This window comes from Bombus affinis, chromosome 3 (assembly GCF_024516045.1).
Source record: "Bombus affinis isolate iyBomAffi1 chromosome 3, iyBomAffi1.2, whole genome shotgun sequence".
NCBI lineage: Eukaryota > Metazoa > Arthropoda > Insecta > Hymenoptera > Apidae > Bombus > Bombus affinis.
The window spans coordinates 17,265,909-17,288,359 of NC_066346.1; the positions used below are offsets into that span (position 1 = coordinate 17,265,909).

The 22,451-nt window shown below is 38.3% G+C and overlaps 2 protein-coding genes and 1 non-coding gene across 10 annotated transcripts; 2 read left to right on the top strand and 1 right to left on the bottom strand.

Moving 5' to 3' along the window:
* Nucleotides 1-1,616: 1,616 nt before the first annotated feature.
* Nucleotides 1,617-17,615, top strand: LOC126914404 (orexin receptor type 2-like). Of its 7 annotated transcripts, none has more exons than XM_050718329.1 (8): nucleotides 1,617-2,327; nucleotides 3,543-4,840; nucleotides 13,392-13,539; nucleotides 13,720-13,941; nucleotides 14,325-14,484; nucleotides 14,665-14,777; nucleotides 15,781-16,063; nucleotides 16,620-16,766. In XM_050718329.1, exons 2-7 carry the CDS (start codon nucleotides 4,385-4,387, stop codon nucleotides 15,927-15,929), a joined length of 1,248 nt encoding a protein of 415 aa, XP_050574286.1. In that variant the 5' UTR covers nucleotides 1,617-2,327; nucleotides 3,543-4,384; the 3' UTR covers nucleotides 15,930-16,063; nucleotides 16,620-16,766. The 7 variants fall into 7 exon arrangements, with proteins under 7 accessions (XP_050574286.1, XP_050574288.1, XP_050574282.1 ...); XM_050718331.1 differs by having other exon boundaries at nucleotides 15,781-16,020; nucleotides 16,620-16,765; XM_050718325.1 differs by lacking the exon at nucleotides 15,781-16,063 and having other exon boundaries at nucleotides 1,620-2,327; nucleotides 3,543-3,635; nucleotides 3,727-4,840; nucleotides 16,620-17,615.
* LOC126915007 (U11 spliceosomal RNA) lies at nucleotides 6,158-6,297 on the top strand. Its single transcript, XR_007709991.1, has one exon. It is a non-coding gene; the product is annotated as a U11 spliceosomal RNA (small nuclear RNA).
* On the bottom strand, nucleotides 17,604-22,267 carry LOC126914385 (protein CASC3-like). Of its 2 annotated transcripts, XM_050718266.1 has the most exons (8): nucleotides 21,811-22,266; nucleotides 20,957-21,381; nucleotides 20,605-20,889; nucleotides 20,115-20,524; nucleotides 19,765-20,049; nucleotides 19,608-19,640; nucleotides 19,190-19,443; nucleotides 17,604-19,097 (listed from the first exon to the last, which is right to left on the bottom strand). In XM_050718266.1, exons 1-8 carry the CDS (start codon nucleotides 21,907-21,909, stop codon nucleotides 18,492-18,494), a joined length of 2,397 nt encoding a protein of 798 aa, XP_050574223.1. In that variant the 5' UTR covers nucleotides 21,910-22,266; the 3' UTR covers nucleotides 17,604-18,491. The 2 variants fall into 2 exon arrangements, with proteins under 2 accessions (XP_050574223.1, XP_050574224.1); XM_050718267.1 differs by lacking the exon at nucleotides 19,608-19,640 and having other exon boundaries at nucleotides 21,811-22,267.
* Nucleotides 22,268-22,451: the final 184 nt, after the last annotated feature.

Consider the following 22,451-nt stretch of genomic DNA (forward strand, 5'->3'; position numbering starts at 1 on the left):
ATGGGGCTTTATTTTCAAATAAATCAGACTGTTCGATCGATACTCCTTTCGAGGAAATTAACATTCGCTGAATGTATTTTATCAAAGAGAAGAGTGCCTGTACGTTTCTCGGTTGCTGTGTAAAATTCAACGGAGAGGGAAGAACCAGCACCCTGAAAACATCGTAAGACGAGCAGCCGAGGTAAACTGAAAACCTTTGCTCGTTCTAGTGTTAAACGATATTGACGTTTGCTCGCGATTTATGCGAAATAGTTCATAAACGCTATAGAGAACGCAGCAAATGTTAAAGAACGAAGAATATCTTTTAAATCTTTGAAGTATGTTAAAAACGAGAAACACTTGCATATCTTAAACCTCAACAGAGCTAACGAACAGACCTGAATAATTTTTTTTTTTTTTTTTTTTTATTTATTAGAATATTTACAATCAATTCTCGTTGAGAATTTTCAGTAACTTAATTTGGCGTGATACAATGACATGGATTATAATAGCTTTATATTGTTGATTCTAGTAGGACTATGGATTTAATCTAGTGGGTATTTTCTTTTTAGTCTGCGGATCTGGTCCGTCGTGTCCAGTAGTTGGGTGAGACCTGAATAATGTCGAAAAAAATACGCATAGCAGAATATTTTGTAAGTTTCGCACGAACCATCAATGCCAAGATAAACGTGACAGCAAGATAGGAAAAGGCTGACTCTAAAAGATTTATCGGCTGCAGAAATGATAAATGAGCGTGCGATCAAACGAGTCGACGGACTAACGAGGGATCGTATAGTGCGTGCACGGCCGAAACCTTTGCGCCCCTAAATTTTCAATATCGTGCAGGAACGCAAACGTTAATCCGAACGGTCAGTGAAAGGAATCCTCCGCTGGAATGTAATACTCTGTCAAGCTGCTTTTTATTTTCCAAGGATTTCGAAGGATATTGACACTAAGGACATTTAACTGGCACGGGACGAACTTAGAATTTTCTATTGATCGGAGCACACATAAAGTGCCGCACGAAATATTACGTTAACGCATTAGCGTATTTCCTTTATCCGTGCGGCTATCACGAGCAGAGGCTATTTACGATTCAATGACTATATTTGATCGGAGTTTTATTGACTTTTATTTGACGGAGCTTATGCTTCTGCATGAAACACAGTCAAATCATTTCGAAGACTATTTCCGATCAAAGTCGTCGTAAAGTTGTATTTGGCCGTAAAATCAAGATTGCTATTTAATTTTACCTGGTAGAATTTATTGACAAAAATAGATACACGCGTAACGCTGCTACAGAGCGGTTAAACAGTAGAAAAAGGATCGAAATACCGAGAAATTCCAGCACATCCAACGACTATACGTTGTTTGTTTAACGAAAAGAAAATATGAACGTTGCAAACGTTTACCACTTAACGTAACTGGAGGTAGCGATATAGGATTGCTCGTTTCAGCTATACTTTTACGATTGTCTTTCTTTAATAACAGGCCACTCTGTCTTTTAATAAAAAAAAAAAGAAAAAAAAATTGGCGAAAGAGTAAGAATCACCGGGTATTCATCGGGCTCGACATGGAAAAATTTCAGGACAAAATGTGACATCGACTAGTACTAGCGCACCTACGCGCGCTCGTTAAAACGACGTACATACCTCAGTTTCGCAGAATCCGTCGTCGCGTTCACATCCCTTTCCCGAACTGGGACCTTTTCTAACAAGTCGACGTGACACACATCGCGCAACATCTTCGACAAACCCTGTGATACATTCTCTTTATGAAACAATGGTTTCACGTTGTTATTAATATAAAACTTCGAACATGCGGTGTTTCACCATTTTATCCAGACAGTTGGAAAATTCAGTGAAAATTAGTCACTCGAATACGTAGAATATTTACTACCAGAAATTTGCATTAAACAACGACGAATAGTAATTTTCGTATGAAAAATAATAGTTCGATAAACGACGAATGCGGTGTGTAAAAGCAAGTGACTGTGATACGATTTTGAATAAAATTGCGGATATAGCGACGATGACGCGTATGTTTCAATGCCAAGTAATAAGCAAGAAATAGGCGATGGTGAATTAAAAGGAATCGTAAAAATCGAATAACAAATATGCGAAGTAAGGTTGCATGCGCCGCATTTAAGACTTTACAGAAAATACTCGGGTCTTGCAAACTTCGTTGAACACCGTGAAACGAATAGTTGGTTGGACTAATACGGGAACAAAGGGAAAATTTTGATGATCGTAGAATATTTTTTCTCTTTTTAGACTTTCCACGAAGCTTGTGCACGATATTAGCTGCGAATTGACCCCTTTGGTTTGGTCCGAGGGCTACGGAGAAAAGTAAGAACAAAGCGACAAAAGCTTTCGTGTACTCAAACATCTCTTGGAATTTGTCCGAAATCAAATCGATTAATCATCTTCGGAAATTTCGCTTCCCGCTTTGTCGCACCATAAACAATGCGGAAGTGACGAGCGAAAGAAAGAAACGCGCTGAAGTTTCCATCGAATAAATCGAAATCCTCCACAATTGATGCAAATCCGACAAATCTATGACAATTTATATTTCCGTTGCAGAACATGCTGGAACGAAGTCGGAAACATCGTGTCGGATGCCGTGTTAAAAATATTTCGAACGTCTATCACTTTTCCACAAGCTCGCACTACGGTAACATTCGATTCTTGTAGAAAACAAACATATTAATACCGTATATTCTGAGAATTTGAAATTAAAAGAAATCGATGGAAAAGCGAACCGTAATTACTGGATTATAATAAGTGGACGATTCGCATAATTTTTGTCTCACGAACATCACGAAATTGATTCTATTAATGCTAAACCACGAGCCGCATAATAAACGGTGGTAGAATGGTTTTGACACGTTCCTGATTAATTGACATGTTGGTTGTCATTGGCGATTCCGACGCGCCAGAAAAACGTGGTAGAAAACCCCGTAAGATTAGTAGCATAATCGAGTGGTTGTTTTTCTTTCAAACGTCGTGCGTCTCGCAGGGAAATCAGAAATCCAAAAAATTCTTGTCGGAAAGTTTTCACGGCGAACCAACAGAATTTCGAGTTTGTATCGAGAATCTGAAACGCGAATACGATGCTTTTAGCGCTTTTAACCGAAATTTATTAGCGCAGGCTAATGATTTTTCGAGCGGAACGACGATACGATCAATTAATAGAGACCGTACAATTGCGTTATGATCTTCGTACTATAAACTGCACCATGGTGTCGTAACGCCACAGTAACTTCTACTCAAGTACAATTAAAATTTCGATTAAATTATAGTTTCCGAGCGATGCTTCGTTAAACTTAACAGCAATGTTCATTTTACTTGCGGAGAACACGATCCAGAAGATTTTTTCTATTTAAACGCGGATCGATATCGTCGACCGTTTCGCGAATAGCCACGATAAATCGCTACGTTGATCGAAAATCGATCGATTCGTCGTTCTCTGTATTAACTTTTACGAGAAAAATTCCTTTCGCTACTTCCCAACAATTTCATCGCTATCCTGTAATTAAATTTAATCTCGAATTTTCTCTCTAGAGTTCGGTCAGACGTCGGAAGTAAAACCGAAAAAAGGAGGGAATCCGTGGGACAATACTTTCGTTCGAACGAGATAAAACGTATCCGACCGAGGTACTTCTCGATTTTCCAATTCTCGCGGACACTGCTTTCTTTTTTTCACGAAAGAATAAGGCAAAAACTTAGCATGGTATCGACTCGACAGCAAATTTATCGTCTATCCGCAGACTGGAAAATCCGATAGAAGAGGAGGAAAAGGAGAGGATCGAAGCAGGGTGAACTCAAGAATCATCGATTTTCTATTTGTCGAGCCATTAGTCGGAAGAAATTCATTCAGACATTTCGACGTGACGGCCAAAACTTTCTTTATTAGTCCTGATTCTCATTTCGGTGGCAAAGAAATTTCTTTCCTACGGTAGAAACAGGGGAAGAAGAACGATCCACTCAGTAATCTATCTACCATTCTACCAAGAATTAAGCGATATTAATCGCATGGAAGCAAGCGTATCAATGATCGATGTTAGCAGTTGATGCTGATAATGAAATTATGATAAAGAACAAGGGGAGTCGTCTTTAATATCATGGAAATCAGAGATAAGTAAATGTCACTCGGTTACAACAGAGGAAACGAGGCGAATCGAACCGAAGCGATAACTTTTCCGCCGTGTATTTCTCCCTTTTCTTCGTCCCTAAACGCTAAATATTTATTGAAGAAACGTCGAACTTGAGAACGTTCGAAATGGAAACTGAAAACAGCAGTAATCTGTAAAAAAAAGGGAGTTGTTTGTTGAACTTTCCCTAGGAGGGTTCGTGCTTTTCGATATCAATAACGTATAAGGGATCCTTAACAGAGAAAAAGAAAAATGCATCCTCTTGAGTTAGTGATCGTGGGATGGCTGGCATCGGTGATATCCACGTTGGTCGATGCCATCGATTATTTGGACGACTACTCAGCGATGGATTACACCGACGAATCGGACATCGATTACAATGCCACGAATTGTACCAATAGTTATTGTATCTCAAACGAAGAGTACGTGGATCGTATGATAAATTATATATTCCCCAAGTTTTGGGACTGGGTGTTGATCGCGTCGCATAGCGTTGTTTTCGTGGTCGGCCTAGTCGGGAATGCGCTAGTTTGTATCGCAGTTTACAGGAACCATTCTATGAGAACGGTGACAAATTATTTTATTGTCAATTTAGCTGTGGCCGATTTCCTAGTTTTATTGCTTTGTCTTCCGTTCACCGTACTGTGGGACATCACCGAAACCTGGTTTCTAGGTTTGACCTTGTGCAAAGCCGTGCCATATCTCCAGGTATGACAATCACACTTCATTTATTAGATTAACATTTATCTCTCGTAGGATTTTAATCGAAAAGGTCACGAAACGAAGCTAAAAAGAGTAGCAGCTTTTAAACATCCTAAAATGTTGCATTCACGCTTCTCGATATTTTCTTTCTGGAGAGCATCCAGGGATTAGAGATTTCGTGTACGTTCGTTGGACGCGCAAGCGAACTCTTCTCCCACGTTATCGTTCGTTACCTGCTGGATTCCTACTCGTACCACCGGTTGAACTTTTCTTCGATATTTATTTCGAGAGTGCGGAAGCTCGCAGCGAAGCTACCGTTCGAATTCGAGCCAACAAGAGATTGGGGATGTTCGAGGCGGTAAAGAGCAGCTACCTTAATTGCAAAATCGAACGTAGTTCCGATGCGATTCGATCGACCACATTTCCATCACGTGAAAATTCGCGATCTTCTCTATCCGACAATTCATAGCATCTTCTATTCTCCGAGTTTATACGACGCATAAATTTTTTGAAACTCGCAATGTAATGGATAAAGGCTTTCTCTGCTAAACCAGACGGAGGCCTGAATTTATAATAAATTCATAAGTCGGCCGTGTTATTCTTAATTTCATATTCTAGTCGCTTTCATATTCGTCGGACATGTTTTCTTTAATGCCTAGATACCTGATTGACCCAACATTGAGACACGAAACGCGGCGATGAATTAAAGACGATCACTTTAATTTTCAACGAAGATTAGGGCATTTTTTTTTTAGTTCCTCTTCAATATTGAATCGTTCGCGTCGTTAGTATATTCGTGTTGGTTCGTCGACGACTTCGGGCTAGTTTCGAATAATAGAACTCGCCTCACGAACACAAATATCTTTATTCAAGTTTTAATTAACTCAATTACAATATCCTTCTTCGCGTGACTAATAACGAACGGTATCAACCCGGTGAAAAGCCGATATCGCATTCGCCCCTAAATTTTCTCGACTCAACGACATGATTGGGAAGCCTTAATCGTAAATCAAATTATGTACTGAAATTATATAATTAACGTCTTATGGAATGTAATTGGAGGTAGATTCCTAAATATCTCGAACAATATCGAGGTCGAAACAATCGTATTCCTTCTCGTGCATCCTGCCTGTAATTTTAATCGCAGTTTGCATGTTTCTTACCTAATTATCTGTTTCCAAATTGCGTTTCTTTGGAGGCGACGGGCATCGGCATTTTTAGTTCGTCGACAGTTCAACAGATGGCTCGATACAAGTAGCGATTCTCGCATTCGGTATATCACTTTAAATGTAACATAAGGCCGGCACAAGTTGTTATAATTTTAAAAAGGGTACTCGCTACTTTAATAGCGCGTCGGTACGGTCAAGTGCCGTGTTGGCGGGGTATGGCCAATCAAGACATACCCAGTACATAATTTTTGTATACGCGAGGCTGTTGGCTGCCAATTTTGCACCGGCGCCTCCATTTGCTCAATTATTAATAACAGTAATAATAAAAATAAAGATTTTCTAATAATGAAAATACTGTTCATTCAAATTAAACATTGTTAGAAAATTTATTTACATCGTTGGTGTACGAAAATTAAAGCGATGATGATCAATGGTTGTATCGTGCTCTATACATCACGAATAGATTTAAACGTCACGCGTTGGCTGACGCGCGATCACGTTCCCGCGGCTATAACAAATTTCAGTTTAAGTTTGTATTTGATATTGTTACCGCTGTTGAAGCATAAATGATTAGACAAAAAAGTTGGAAAAAGGCAAAGCTTAAAAAAATTCATTACCGTTTTAAACGCCCGTTCTTTCATCCAATTTTCGAAGAAGAATGACCTGTTCGGGATCGTACCATTTTTCACGCCTGATCCACGATACCGTCCGAAACTTGACAGTCGGATGAGACATATTCTGCAGGTTTCGACATTGACCGCAAAAAAATTTATGTAATCGCTAACAAAAGAAATATGCTGCTTGATTGATAGCTAACCGAGGATTCGACTATTACAGTCGACACTCGTAAATTCCATCTGTTATGCAATCCACTTGCCGCTTCGTAATACTCGTCTTATGCAATATGTAATGCAATACACGAAGATGCGACGCTGCTCTACCATTCTTTCTCATTTTCCTCGCGTATCACCACATGTTAGCAGACCAAATAGACACGAATGACCGTATCGTATATCACAAAAGAATGGAAAAAAGAGAATGGCGCGCTTATAATTCAAAATGAGATACAAGCGATTTCGCATCGTGTAGCGTCTGGCAACCGAGCGGAATAAACATCGCGAGGGCGGTGGCCACGTCAGCGGAACAAACGAACTTTCTGATCGCCGTTATTTCGCTCGATAAAACGGAATACGCGAATTACACGGTGGGCAATGAATTTTACGAATCTTCGATTCGTTGCGAAGCAAACGGACACAGAACGAGACACTGTTGCATACATCGCGTAGCTCGAAATGAGTTTAGAATAATAATTAATTAATTCTGCAAAAGGTTCGAACGTCTTGCGCGATGGAATTTAATAAAATGAAACAAGCAACAGGAGAAAACGAGTTTAACGCGTTATTGCGATACTACAAAGAGGTGGTAGAGTACAAAGGGCGTATCTCGTATCGGGAGCCAAGACAACGTTACACAAACTTGCTTTATAGCCTATTGTTGGTGTATTGTTTCAGACTTTGGTGTTCGCTACATGGTAAGATACGCGTGAGAACGCGAGGAACGATCCATAGTTGGTCATAATTATCGTCGCTTTTGCAGCAATGTTAACGACGGAGTCACACTCAGCTTTGCTAAACCGAAGCTATGGAGAAGAAAGGTTACCCTGCCGACGTCCCATTAATATTGCATTAATGGCTATGGAAACGGCGATATTCGTGTAACGCGTCTCAAGCAACATATTTGCAAACGATACACCGCACTGTTTCGTCCAAGGGATAATTAACGTAGAATGCGCGATTTGGTTTGCAGTTTGCTACGATCGACCTGTGCGGTCAAGAGCACGTGTGATCCTACATTTAATTAAAACTTGATCGGCCAATATTACAACAGGGCTACACGTGTATATACCGAAATACAGTTGTGTGGAAATATCGTTCGGCTCGTTTATCATAGTCCCATGCATGTGATATCCACGCCGATGTGCAAACTTGCATCCTGCGTCTGTGCCTTCGTTAGGATGTACCAACATGTTGGCACAACCAAGGCAGCCTCAGCTAGCGACCAAATCGCGTTATCTTACAACGTATTACCGAACACCGTTCCTGCCGCGCGATAACTTATTTCTGCATTCTCAACTTGTTCAAGGAATTTAACTCGCTGAGCTGAATTCGTCTCGCTTTCGAAATAATAATCGCTTTTCATCTGTGTTGGATTGGATAACTTTACTTGCGTCGTGAATGTCGGTGGCAACCGGCGTTCGTTGTATCCAGTTCACCGCGTAGAGATTCATCAAGGACCAAGGTAACGTTACTTTTGTGAAAAACAGCCGGGAGAGGTCGTCGCGAGTAAAAACGAGTCGCTAGGCGAGATTCCAGCGTGAAGAAAGAAGAGATAGCCCGACGAATGCCGGAGAGATGGAAAAAGCGGGTGAAGCACGTGCCGAGTCGCAAGCACGGCAACGTCTCTACGTGTACATGAATACTTTTTACCGGAAGTAAACGCGAAAAGCAAAGAGACGGAGCGTAACGTAGCTAGCTATAACGAGAATACCGGGTCTCGCCGAGCCGTCGCTCTGCGAATGCGTGTTTATCGTCACGCTGTTTATACATTGCATAATTTCTTCGGCTATGGATAGCAGCCAAGAACTTTTTTCGAAGAAACTAAGACACGCTTAAAGCGGATATTTCTCGACAATACGTCCGTTTAAATGAAATATTCAACCCTGTGGGATATTCGAGCCGATACTCCATACAACAGCCTTCTAATTACTTACGCACTGTATCCGATGACAAAGACACCAGATTGAAACCGGTGCTGTGGAATTAATCGTTTGTATAATCGTACCTCGCTGCTCCCTTTAATCCAGATTAAAATAAAGATTTCCTCCGTGGAAGTAAGTGGCAAACAGCAGAACGACTGCGATAGGCTTGTAATATTGGTCGACCCTCTTCGAACGAGAATTAAACCCCTCTTGTGTTACGAGCGCATTTCCTCCATAACGTAAAGTCTCTGTTGTTCTGTATTCCCCGACTTGTTACCAGGTTCTATCGTATCTAAGATATAAATCTATATTGTACGATTGCCGAAAGCCGACTTAAGTTGTATATTTTTTTCTTTTATCCAAGAGAAACATATTACCGTACCAAGTGGCAATTTCCTATAGCAGTGGCAATTTGTCAGGAGATTCGTATATTTGCATTTCAGATAAGATCGCGGCTGGCTTGTGCAGAATGTTTAACGATTCCTGGCTTCTGACTATACATACACGAGAACATAGCTGTTATACATAACGTAGATGTTAGCGATTTTCAAAAAGGAACGATCACATTCGCCAAAACGAAGGAATAAGTAACGAGCGTCGCTTCGCTTTTTTCAACGTTTGAAATTCCGCGGTGGTTCCACGGGGAAAAGAAGCTCTGCTCGTTTGGAATATTATCACGTACACCGACATTACGGAATAGGATTACAAGAAAGAAAAGAAAAATTTTCCGAGTTGTCACGTTACATAGAGAAACCGTAATGCTGAATATCTACTTTCAGAATGGTTGCGAGCAGTAGCAAACGATACAATTCCCCGTCGCGACGATTAACTTTATCTATCGCGAGATTTAAATTCTTGCCAATGCCGTAAGACATAGTTATGTTACAGTTATGTACAGTGCCCGACGTGTTTTCGTCGTGCAGTTTAAGAAATCTTTGAAACACTCCGCACATATGAAGTCTCCATATCTTTCTGAAAGCGAAGGAAGTCAAAGTGAAGTAGGTCTGGTCATGGACGGACCGTTGGATCGTAATCGCGCACGCAACTCTTGCTTTACGACAAACCAACGTTGGGACGAAGTTAAAAGTTCACGAGACGGATGCATGTGTTGCCAAGATATTTTATTTTTTTTAACGTAGCGAAACGTTACCTGGCGTGACACGAAGTGAATTTCCCGTGGGTTTTTCGATACACCCGGCGAACGCAATGCAAAGTAATCCTAAGGGACGCTCAAAAATATGTATCGGCATCGGCACCTCATTGATTATTTAACCCTGAAGAGATGTAAGGATACATATTGCCGCTAGGTCCGTGCGTCATTTGGGAGTTCGAAACTCGAAAGACACGAAGAAGCTAATGATACAAAGTTTGCGTGCCTTCGGGGTCGTTACGGCGACCAAGGGACTGTTCGTAGCAGACGAGTCATATGAGTCAGGTGATATTTCACTAGGGAACAGCTCTTTCTCGTGACCGAATCGATAAGGTGAATTTTTTAGAACGTTACCCTAATATCTCCCTTTGTGATGCTTTGGCTTCAGGTTTCCACCAATAAAACTATAATTCCTCTAATTAACAGCGCAAAAGAGGATAACAAACTGAGTGTAAAATGAGGAAAAGGTCAAAGATTCTTCGCGTGTGTACCATTGATTGTACTCGTTGACCTTCCCAAAAAGTCAAGCATATATATATATATAAAGAAACAAATCAGAATAATAAAATTCTTCGATAAAAACGCATTCTCGGTGATATACACAGTTTGGTTAGAAAGTGGCACGAAAATGGCACGATGCGTGTCACTAGTTGATGATCAAAAAAAAAAAAAAAGGAAAGGATGAAGATACTCTCTCGTTTGGAAAAGCGATTTCAACGTCGATCCGCCAGTTATCATCGTCAGACTGGCACTCGTTAATCGAGGCAGCCGGTGTTGGTTCAATCGCTCTGGTGACCGAAGGGCAAAGCCCCAAGTGGTATTGTCGTGATATCGGTAGCACGTTAGGCACGCACTGGCGTGACGAATGCAGTTGTGAGTGTGACCGGTAGATAGCCGAGATTTAATTAAAACGCGCTCTACGGTCGCCTACGGTGACAAACAATTGTGAAATCGTCTCGCATTAGGTGGGGGTTGAAAAAACAATGGGTTCTGTTCAGGCTGACGAGCAACCTATCCGTTACGCTTCAGGATCAAGAGGAATTATTCGACTCACGTTTGTATATATCCTTTCCGTCAACATCTCACCTCTTTCTTTTCCTTCCACGTTTATCTAACTTTTTCCATGTGACACTTTTACGGATCGATTAGAGAACTCTGTCTTGTTTAACTGCTTATACCGTGAAATCCGCCTTAATTACTTTTACGTACACTTCAAAATTTCCTACCTAAACGCGACGAATAAATTGGGATATCTCGCCTGGCGCAGGCCTCTCTGTTAATTGCGTGGAAACCATGCCGGATAGAATAACGACAAGCGAATGCGTCCGGAACAATTTGCTCTGCGTGTTAAACGTAACCGCTCTTTGCTTCTGCTGTTCTAATGCCGATCGATTTACCCTATAGCTCGAATATCTCCTTGTAGGGATCCTTGACCGACTCTAATTATTACAACTGCAGTAAGGAACGATCGATCTTGTACCCAATATAAATATCCACGCAATTTAATCGTATTTCTGAAAGAAAGCCTATCTTTGATCTCCATTTGTGTATCACGAAGTAACGAGTTCTCCCCGAATTGCAAACGACAAAAATTACGTACAACTATTTCGACTATTCCAAGAGTATCGTATATCACAGGGAAAACGGATAGTCACTTGGGACGAGTAGGATTTGTGTCTTTCGTCGGGAACAGTTTCAATTTCAAATGTCCGCTACCGACGACAAAACGGAATTTCCTTTATCACATTGTTATAAATATACGAGAAAGACGAGCTCGAACTAATATCGATAATCGAGGTTGTCTGATAAATAATTCTCCAAGAAATCGGTCGCCGCACCTAGAAAACGAATCAAGGGTATTCGCTGCTTTTCTTTCCAAGAAACAAACGAAAGAAATGACAAATTACTCGTGCTGAGATAGCTACGATTCCCTTTGGTAATTCCGCTATATCGAAGCCGTATTTCCAAGTCGCGGCTAACGATGTTCGGGATTTTTCAATCGCTTAATCTTCTCCTATCTTCGTTGAAATTAAAGTATCCCCGGAGCTCGGAGCATCGTTATCTTCGACTAAGATTCTATGTTCTCCGATTTATCTTCCATTCGCGCGCATAGATTTCACGATAAAAATGAAACGACTACATTTACATAGGAACTCTTCGTTAAACGGATAGAACGTGGAAAGTATCAATGTAAAAATAAATAACACCTGTACGTTTCTTCTCGATCTTCGCAGGAGAAATTTAGTCGGATTAGACGCAACCGTCACAGTATGACAAGATGAAATCGTAAATTGCTACTTGCCACAGAAAGGGGATGAAAAGTTACGACCACATTGCGACAGTACGAAAGCTATGACGGAGCAGAGCGGTGGCCTAATCGGTAAAAGGCTAATATCTCGAAAAGTAGCAACCTGTCGAGAGCACCTGAAGCTAGAAGGTTGAACCTGCTACTGACCAATTCGACGATCAATTCGAATATACCCGACGTTCGTGTTTGTTGCCGCGCAGGAGCTTCGTAACTAGCCCTTTGACGATAATTCGGAAATTCAATCGACAGCAAGCACTTGCAGTCGGACCTCTAAACGCATTAGCATAACGTATGAAAAGACGTCGCACGGGAAATGCCCGGTAAACAGAACATGAATGTGCATATGTCGTTTCTCGGCAAACGTCGGAAAGAGTTTCACGGCTGAAATGCTTTATTTTAAATGCGATTTGCTTAACGATTTGTTTGTTTTTAATCAGTGCCGACTTTCGCTCAGTTTTTCACTTGGTTTCGTCAAATGTATCAAACGCGCTACCAATGGTATTCGCGAAAAGAAATTTAGGTCGAACTGACCGGCGCGATTCGTTTTATTAATTCTACGAGTTGTTCGTGAACAAAAAGAAAAGCAATTCGAAGCTGAGCTACGAAGCCAATAAATTTTCTGGCGGGAGAAAGTTCGGGCGCACCAACGGAACCAGCAGTTTTATCATTTTCCCAGAAGCAAAACTCCTACCAAGTCCTCGGTCATATTTTCTAACCGTTCGTTTTATATTCATAACACGTCTCTCTGTACTAGACCGACTACGAACAAACCGTGTTACCGGTTAAAAAGCTAAAGCGTAAGATATGTCAATGTCTATAATAACATGATCTATTATGATTCTATAACGAGTGAACGAGTATTTATATTCGTATTCACGTGGATATCAAAAAATGTCAACTACCTGTAAATAATTCTAACTTTATCATCATCGATCTCTGATGCAACACGTCAGTTCTATAGCGAACGGAACTTATGGAAATTTCATGAATGAACAAATTAAAATTCATAATGAACACATAATGGTTAATTCGTTTGTTCTAAATAACGCTGGATGATACTCGAAAGAGCAAGGAACGAACTGTCGAGCTCTTGTTTTTACAGCATTTATCTCTACCGATGATCACATAAATATTTGAAAAATAAACTTGCCTCTGCTTGGTTTTTGTTGCAGACAGTGTCCGTGACCGTGAGCATATTGACCCTAACTTTCATATCGATAGATCGATGGTACGCTATATGCTTTCCCCTGAGATTTAAGTCCACCACTGGACGAGCAAAAAGTGCGATCATCGGGATTTGGGCGGCAGCCCTTCTATTTGGTAGCTAAATATTAATTTAATATCTTTTCTTAAATAGCAATTCGACGAAACAAGCATATAATTCGTGTTTAGAGTACGCTTTTATGGAATAGTTTATTCGAAAATTAAGGCATCCGACATATTTTTAGTTACTGACAAACTATGAGAAAAACCATGCATCAACGCTCAACGTTTGTACAGATATTCCAGATCTCGTGGTGTTGCATACCGTCCCACCTACGCACATCAAAATAAAGACCGTTTTATTCACGCAATGCGACATATCCTGGAGTCAAAGGAGCCAGGTCGCCTTTACTATCGTCAAACTAATTTTCCTTTATACCGGACCTTTGATCTTCATGAGCGTAGCCTATTGGCAGATTGTAAAAGTCCTTTGGAGGAGCAACATTCCAGGACATAATTGTAAGCAAACGATCGATCTGCGTTTCCTTTGTATTTTTTATTCTACAAAGAAAATTATACGTGATCTATGACCGCGCGTTTACACGCGCAACGAAGCTATTATAAAATATTTCTAGAACATGCTCGTACGGGTCATTGTACGTTTTTCTTCGCGGATATTCGTATCATCGCGATCTTTTCTTATCGACAGTATCGTTAGTATTCAACGTTCGAAATTCCAAACTGCGAATAACTGCGAACATATTTAACGCGACATTTAATCTTTTCGTGGACGTTCATTTTACAGTTAAACGTTTAAGCTGTGTCCAATCAGTAATATCACGGTCGTAGCAAATACTAACCGATAATTCTACGACATAAGTAATAATACCAAGCATTTGCAGTACCGTCACGAGCATCCCAGATGAGCCAGATTCCATCGACCGGTGGCGGAAATCCGGAAGTGCAGCTGAGATCTCGACGAAAGGCGGCAAAAATGTTAGTCACGGTGGTCATCACATTTGCGATTTGCTATTTCCCTGTGCACTTGCTCTCCGTTTTAAGGTATCTTCCACTAATCGATACGTTACACAAATTCGATTTACCTTAATATCCCACATAACGTAATGTAACAAACAAAAACACTCAAATACTTCGGTTACGGACGAACGCGTGTATTACGACAGTTGGGAAACGACATTATTGTTCAAAGCAAATTGATGTCCGTATTATTTAACGTTTCAGGTATACCACCACATTACCATCCAATAAATGGATAAACGCCATCAGCTTAATCGCGCATGGCCTATGCTATTTCAATAGCGCGGTTAATCCTCTGATCTACAACTTCATGAGCGGTAAACGACTTTTGACTTTCATTAATTTTAAACAAACAATAGTTTATCGATCGTGTTTCAATTGCGCGTGTCGGATAATTCTATCGGGTAAGATCACTTTTTCGCGATTTGGTCGACCAACAGAATATAATGCTTTCGAATTTTATCGCCGTATACTGTCAGCTGACTTTCTATGGATTTTATGGATTGCACGGTGCTGTACCTCTTTGATCAAAAAATAATTGACAAGCTCGATACGATCGATTTACTACAAACGATCTGATACGTAATGCTGATACATAAAGATCCATGTCACGCTACTTCTCGCGTTCGTGGAATAAGGTGATTCGTTCCTATGTGTAAATAGAATATTTAAGATAATTGACTTTTGATCAAATTCTTCCTTTGCTCCCTTCTCTTCTGCTGTCTCTTGCTTGCTTCTCTTTTCACCCTTCTAATGATTCTGAAGTGATTTCTAGATATATGTACTAGACTATGTATAGATTCAAAATGAATCACCCTATTCATTACGAAATCTATCTTCTTAATTCATTACGAAATTCAAAACTTATCGGAGAGCTGTCCTCGCGGCTGTTATTAACACGCACCTCCCCGGATATTTCTCGGATCTCATTTACTTAAAGAACTTGGTAATTAAATGAAGCGACGTTTCACCGTTTAACTGATAACGACTTTGGTGTTTCTAACTTTCAGTTTGCATTTGAAAATGTAGAAGAGTTCGAAAAGAACAATGGCACGATTCTTTTACAGAGTTGATCGTTATATTATGCCATTTGATTCGACAAAGTTTTGCTGTAATTTCTTTTAAAAATACTTTTTGAGCAGTAAAGATGTACATATCGTTTAAATACGTTTCCAAATGTCGAAAGATACTTCAGTTCGTAAGAAAAAGACTACGCATAGCTGTATTTCCACTTTAATAATTCCGACTCGTAATGAAACCGGAAATAGAAACGATGGCAACGGTGAAAGCAAAAGGAGATATTCGGCGTGTGGTTTGCAGGTAAGTTCCGGCAGGAGTTTGGTCGTACATTCCGAGAATGCACGCCTTTGAACCCCACGAACGATCGCAGGCCAAACCAGCAACCCAGCTACGCTTACATGGCAAACGAATGTCGATCTGCATCGCAAAGTCGTCGAGAACGATTCTGACATACGGAAATACGAGTCTCTTGGGTGAAAAAAGTCCCTAATACAATCTTGGAAGGAACTCAGACCGAAAACGAATCTGTCCAGGATCGATGTAGTTTTGGGTTTTGTCCTCCGCAATCTGAATTACGCTTAGGGTGAGCTGTATTATATTCCACAGTTATTGGCCACTTTACAAAATCAATTTCTCTTTTACCGATAATTTCTCTTTATGTGTAACCTTTTCGTTTTAATTTAACCACTTCGCTGTACACATAACCGACGACACAAGAGAATTAAATTACAGAAGTTCATTACAAATAAACAATCGATCGATAATTACTTAATTATCTTAAGATGCAGACGTAGAAGGCGTTTTGATAGATGATTTTACCCTTTCTGAGAATTTTATTTGCATATCTGAGACTCAAACGATCTATTAGGAATTAAAAAGTACGCTTAAAATAAAGGTCGATAACGAAATATTATATAGCTTACCCTTTTCGTTAAAGTTATAATGAAAATTGAAGTCAAACGACAATAATGATGTTAATCTTAATTATAGCATTATACCTCGATTTAAGGTTTACACAATGGTTCATTCTTTGAAAGTAATACAAACTTAAAACAACGCAAATTATCTAATTTGTATATAATGTACCTGTAAAATATTACAGAAAGTATTCGATAATTAATGAAGAACTTTTATTACAGGAAAATTTCGGAAGGCGTTTAGGCGTACATTTCGCTGTGCTCGAGAGAATGGTTCTCGAATACAGCGTGGATATCTTGCGAGCACATCTAATTTCCCTCGAATAAAATCTCGGACCACGACGATACGAACGACGTTTAAGAATAACAATAATCTTCAACGAAATACCGAAATTATACCTCTCAGCGCTATAACCACTATTCAGCAGAATGAAAAACACGAATGATATAACTATTAGACGCGCAGTAAGATTCACAAGTAATTTATTTACATGTAATTTGAATTTTAATACTAATGTAGAATATAAAATATTACATAAATATAACAAAAACGCTATGTTCCACTCGGTAGTATTTTAAATAATAAAAAATACTTGTTAAAACGATTATATTTAGTTCCCAAATTGATAAAAATTGGTAGACACTATAAGTTCCATTGAAAAATGGAATCATCTGATATAAGAAAACATTGAATATCATTGAATTAATATGTAAAATGTACTTACAATATTAAAAATTACCACATAGAAGCTCGATGTTTATTCTCGCAGAGCGTAAACTATAACATAGGCACGTATGAATTTGTAAATCATTCTTCATAATAGAATGATTGTATTTAGAACTATTATATTGTATGTAATCTTCAGACGATACGTAAAGTTCGCTGACAAAATTGTATGTAAAAACTTGAATAGGATATAAATAATATATATTATCGCTATGTCATAAATATATGATGTAAATCTTATATTCTGTACATTTCTACTAGCACTTCATATAATCTCGACCGAATTTATCTTCAGTCCACAAAAATTACATTTTTACCGCATATGAGAATCATTTAACTGAATGATCAATCCCACTGTTTGTATGATATCAACACTGTTAATGAAAATTTTATACAAGTTAAAATTAATTGATAGGATCCGTACAATTAAAGTTTATGCAAAACTTAATAAGTTAAAAAGAGGAAAATAAATTTAGTCGTTTATGGAAAAACTTCTTATCAATATATTATCTTTCCATTCCACCTTGCCAGTAACAAAGCATATCTTCATAAGCGTATTTAAAAAAAAAAAAAAAGAATAATCGCGGTTTGGACTTCTCGTAGCTATTACGAAAAGCCGATTAACATTTATTAATGACAAGTTTAATAGTTAGTATTACTTTTGACTTAACTAGACTTTAAGATATGGTAAATTATGTAACGATTATTTCTTCACGATGCAGATTAAAGATTTCTTTTGTTCTAGTGTAATATAAGTAAAATTAAAGCATTAAGTAGTGGTTCTTTATCTAATAAATGTACTTCATTCATCCGCCGTTTACTCGAATCGCAGTACAAATTTGTTTATACACGAAAAACAATATATACTGAGGTTACTGACCTGATTATATCCTATTTACAATAGCCGTTTATATTAAAAAGATATATCGATTTATTAGTCATTTTACCAGCCGATGCTGCATGCGTTAATACTCGATATACAATAATATGTTTAACACTAGTTGCCACTACTAATAATTAATTATTAGTAGACTTCGTATATGAAAGGAGTTTAACAATATAGAAGGATGACGTTTAATGACAGCAGTAGATCGATGGAATTCGTAGTGAAACATTGATACAAATGTTATCCACGAAATATACAACAATATGCTGAAATTAGATACTCATTCAAAATATATTTTAGACACGCACACATCCAATTCCTAAAGTATCTCACAAATAATTTGTGAAGATCATTTTTCTATACAGATTGCATGGTAACGTCAATAAAATTACACAGTATCTTTATGATATATGTACTCATACTCACGAAATGTCACAATTATGTCTTTCGCAAGGAACGTTACACGCTGTACGATGTTTTCTCAAGCTGCTGCTTCTTCAACAACTGTACTTTCAGTCGTTGTATTTTCTACTTTGTTTGAATCATTTTTAGCCTTTTCAATGACTGGTTCCATAGCTTTAAGCGAAATAATATTTTCCTCCTTCATAATGACTTTTGATGAATTATTAGCACTTATATCGTCTAATTGATCGGTAGTAGTATCTCCCAAATTCACTGGTGTTTCGATATCAAGAATTTTAATATCTTTTTCGGTATTCTCAACCACAGGATTCGCTATTGCACTCGAACCGTCGATTTTCTCTGTTTCTTGAGTTTCTGTTTGTTCAATTTCTATATTATCGAACTGTTCTGGCACAGTCTTCTGATCACTTTCTATTGAGTTAATTTTAACTCCTTGTTCAGTCTGTTGTGTATTACCAAGTTGATTTGTTTGTTGTGGCTGTGTGGGTTTACCTCTTCCTCGACTGGTCTGATGTTGATTCTCTGGTGGTGGAAGAATTGGAATAGCTGCTTTTGGTCGTCTCATTGGAGCCGATTGTTGTTGTTGCTGCTGCTGCTGCGCTGGACTATAGTAAGTACAACCTTGTGGTTGAAACAATTCTTGTGGAGGTGGAGGACGTTGTGGCTATAAAATATCAAATAAAAATATATGTGACAATTCTTAAATAATATAACTTAAAAAAAAAGAATAAAAGATTTTGTAGTAGAAAAACGTACCTGTACTGGTGGACTATATCCTTGATAACCTTGGAAATTTGGTTGAAATGCTGGTCCATTTGGACCAGGAACGTAATTAATTATACTAGGTGGAGCAGTTTGTGGAGAAATAAACTGAGGTGGCGGTACTAAAAATGGTGGAGCATAACTGGCAGGTTGACCATTAGGTGGTATAGGAATTACAGGCTGACCAGTCATAGGTGCGGTTGCAGTAGCAACAGGTGTGGTTTGCTCAAAATGTCCTTGTGGATATCCTATAAAATTGAAATATATGCTATGAGCATTCGTTTAAGTGCGCAAATATAATAAAAAATAACATACAAATATGCAGACATAAACAATTATGTTTACTTAACAAAAAAAAAAAAAAAAACAAATAAATAAAAAATTATACACACATAGTAACCTACATTCTTACCTTGTGAATCTAAAACACCTCTTGAATTTCCAGCTAAATACATATACATACAAGTTAAATATTAATACAGGATATTTGATGTACCATATCTATATTGTTCACTCACCAACATATTTTATAGATAATAACGTTTCTGAGTGCATTTGTATCTTATTACCTTGAGGAGGAAAATATCCATGTTGACCATGCTGACCATGTTGATTGTGTTGATTGTGTTGTCCATGTTGCCCATGTTGTGGTGGATAATTTTGTGATCCTGGATTATCCGAAACAGTAGATCGCTGTCGCAAACTTGAATAACGTTTTGGCCTATTAGCAGAACCATCTTGCTGCTGAATCGATTGTTGTTGTTGTTGTTGTTGCTGCTGTGGTTGTTGTTGCTGCATTCTTGGAGGTACTGTTCCTGATCTCTGCTGATTTGAGGACTGTCCATAGAAGCTTTCTAAAAGAACATCAAGAAACAAATTAGTATGAAGATGCAATATTATACATGATTCAAACACTCACTATTATGTCTTCCACTTTGATGATATTGAGTACCATCAGTAACGCTAACGTGTTTCATGTCATGAGTAATTTGTTGCTCATCATCATTCTGTATATTATTTCTCTTATTCTCAGTGATAGTCAATCCAATTCCGCGTCCCTTTGGTTTGATTTCAACTGTTCTATTGGTGACCATATTGTTATTAGCATTTGTTCTGAATCCTCGTCCACGAGTTCTACTCGCTGCCAAGCTTACAGACTCTTGAACGTTCCTCTTGTTATTATCTTTTGAAGATATCTTTGTATTAATCAATTTATCTGCATCACCACCAGCTCCATTATTTCCATTACTGCTCTGAATGTGAGACGAATGTTTAGTATCCTTTTTCCAAGCTGGATTTGTAGGTTCATTAGGAGCCTTATTTTCATTCCTGTATATCAAGATATTGAAATAAATTTTATTAAATATATCTAAGTAAAAGAATCTAATGGTTTAAAAAATATTACATACGTATGAGTATTAGACGTATTGCTAGATTTTGATTTCAGACTATCACCTTGAGCTTGTAAAGGTGGAAAATTTTGTACTTTATTCTGTGACTTATTCTTACTACTGTACCAAGCTGATGAAATTACTGGTTCTTCTACATGTGTGGAAGCATTCTTATTTGTTCCTAGAGCAGGAAAATCTTCTCCACTTCTATTAAACTTTCTATTCTTATTTGAAACATTACTTCCAGGCTTTCCATATGCATCTTCGTCTTCCCAATTACGCGTATATTTGTTAGGACCACGGCTAAAAAATATAAAGCACATGATATGGAATGTTACAAATACTCTAATATTTTCAGAGATGTACTTACCCATATCTTCTTCTTCTTCTAGCTCTAGGTGGACCTTCTTCATTTCTTATATCATAGCCATAAACAGCTATTAATTCTTCATGGCTCTTTGGTGCCTGTTCTTCATCATTATATCGATCATGATCCCATCTATCTTCTTTATCTTTCCATACTTTTTTTTCTTTGGTTTCTCTCTCATTTTGTGACTCAACTGCACTATCTGTTACTTCATCGATGGTTCTATCATCATGTTCATAAAATGTTCCCCTTTTAGGGATATATTGTGGATTACGTCTGTCTTCATCATCATCCAGCTTTTTCTGCGGTTTTTCTTCTTCTTGCCCATCTCCACTTTCTCGCAATGCACCATCTTGAGATTCAGCATCAGAATCAGAAGGATAGATATCACATTCTGAATCCTGATGACCATCAGTTTGCTCGCTGCTCTATAGAAAAAGTTTATAAAGAAACTACGGGAAAATAAAAATGGGATTATAATAAATTAGGTAACGTCAATGTTAAAAAATTGTTATTAGAAGTTTCTCAGATATTATGAAAGTACATTTTATTTTGGTAATACAAAATAATTTTATTTGGATTCTAATATGCACCGAAATTGAGAAATTCGCCGCAAAACCACTTGCCGGTACATCGAACACAAAGGAAAGTCTCCCTAGTTACGATTATATTCAAAAGTATTACAGCAGTCTACTTAATCCACTTAATCGGGTCTTCCACCGAACTTTCAATTCAGTTCAATAAAAAGCAAAAAAATTCGATAAACGGCAGCAGCTCAGAAATCGTGAAAGGATGGTAAAACTATTTGTTTAAAATCTTCGAAATGTTTAATCGAAAACACCTTTGTAGCAGCTAACCTGGGTTTCTTTCGTTGCGTTTAATTCTTCACAAGAGTCCGAGAGGTCATCAGAACCACAAGACTGATTAGATTTTCGTCGTCGTCTTGTATCCGACATGTTATTTCAGTTGGAAGTACACGTTTTCGAATTATCACAGGTTTTCGTCTATAAAATGTGAATAAATGATCAACGCCAAATGACTTTTAAGGTCGAACTAGTTTATGGCTCTTTCTACTTCGATCAGTTTCCGATCTCGATTCTCGGTCATGAATCACAGGTTAAACGTATCAGTATTGAGAAGGCACACCAAACTCTTGAAATTTTAACAATAGAAACGATTTCGTCGAATCGTCAGATTACTCAGTAGCAATGGCGGTTCTATAAACTTTCGAACAAGAGATCCCTTCTCCTGGTCTGTGCCAAATCGCTAGTAATTTGAATAAGAAGTATTTTACTAGACCCACTTGTATGGCTTCAGAGTTTCTCTGTTTCTCTCTCTCTCTCTCTCTCTTTCTAAATTAATTAATCTGTTGAAAAAGAAATTATCCAATTTACATATAGAATCCATAAAATAGAATTTAATTGATTGCCGCGGGAATTCGAATTTTTATGCGTTGTAAACGCCATCTGCAAACTGTTTGATTGGCTATTGCTATGTG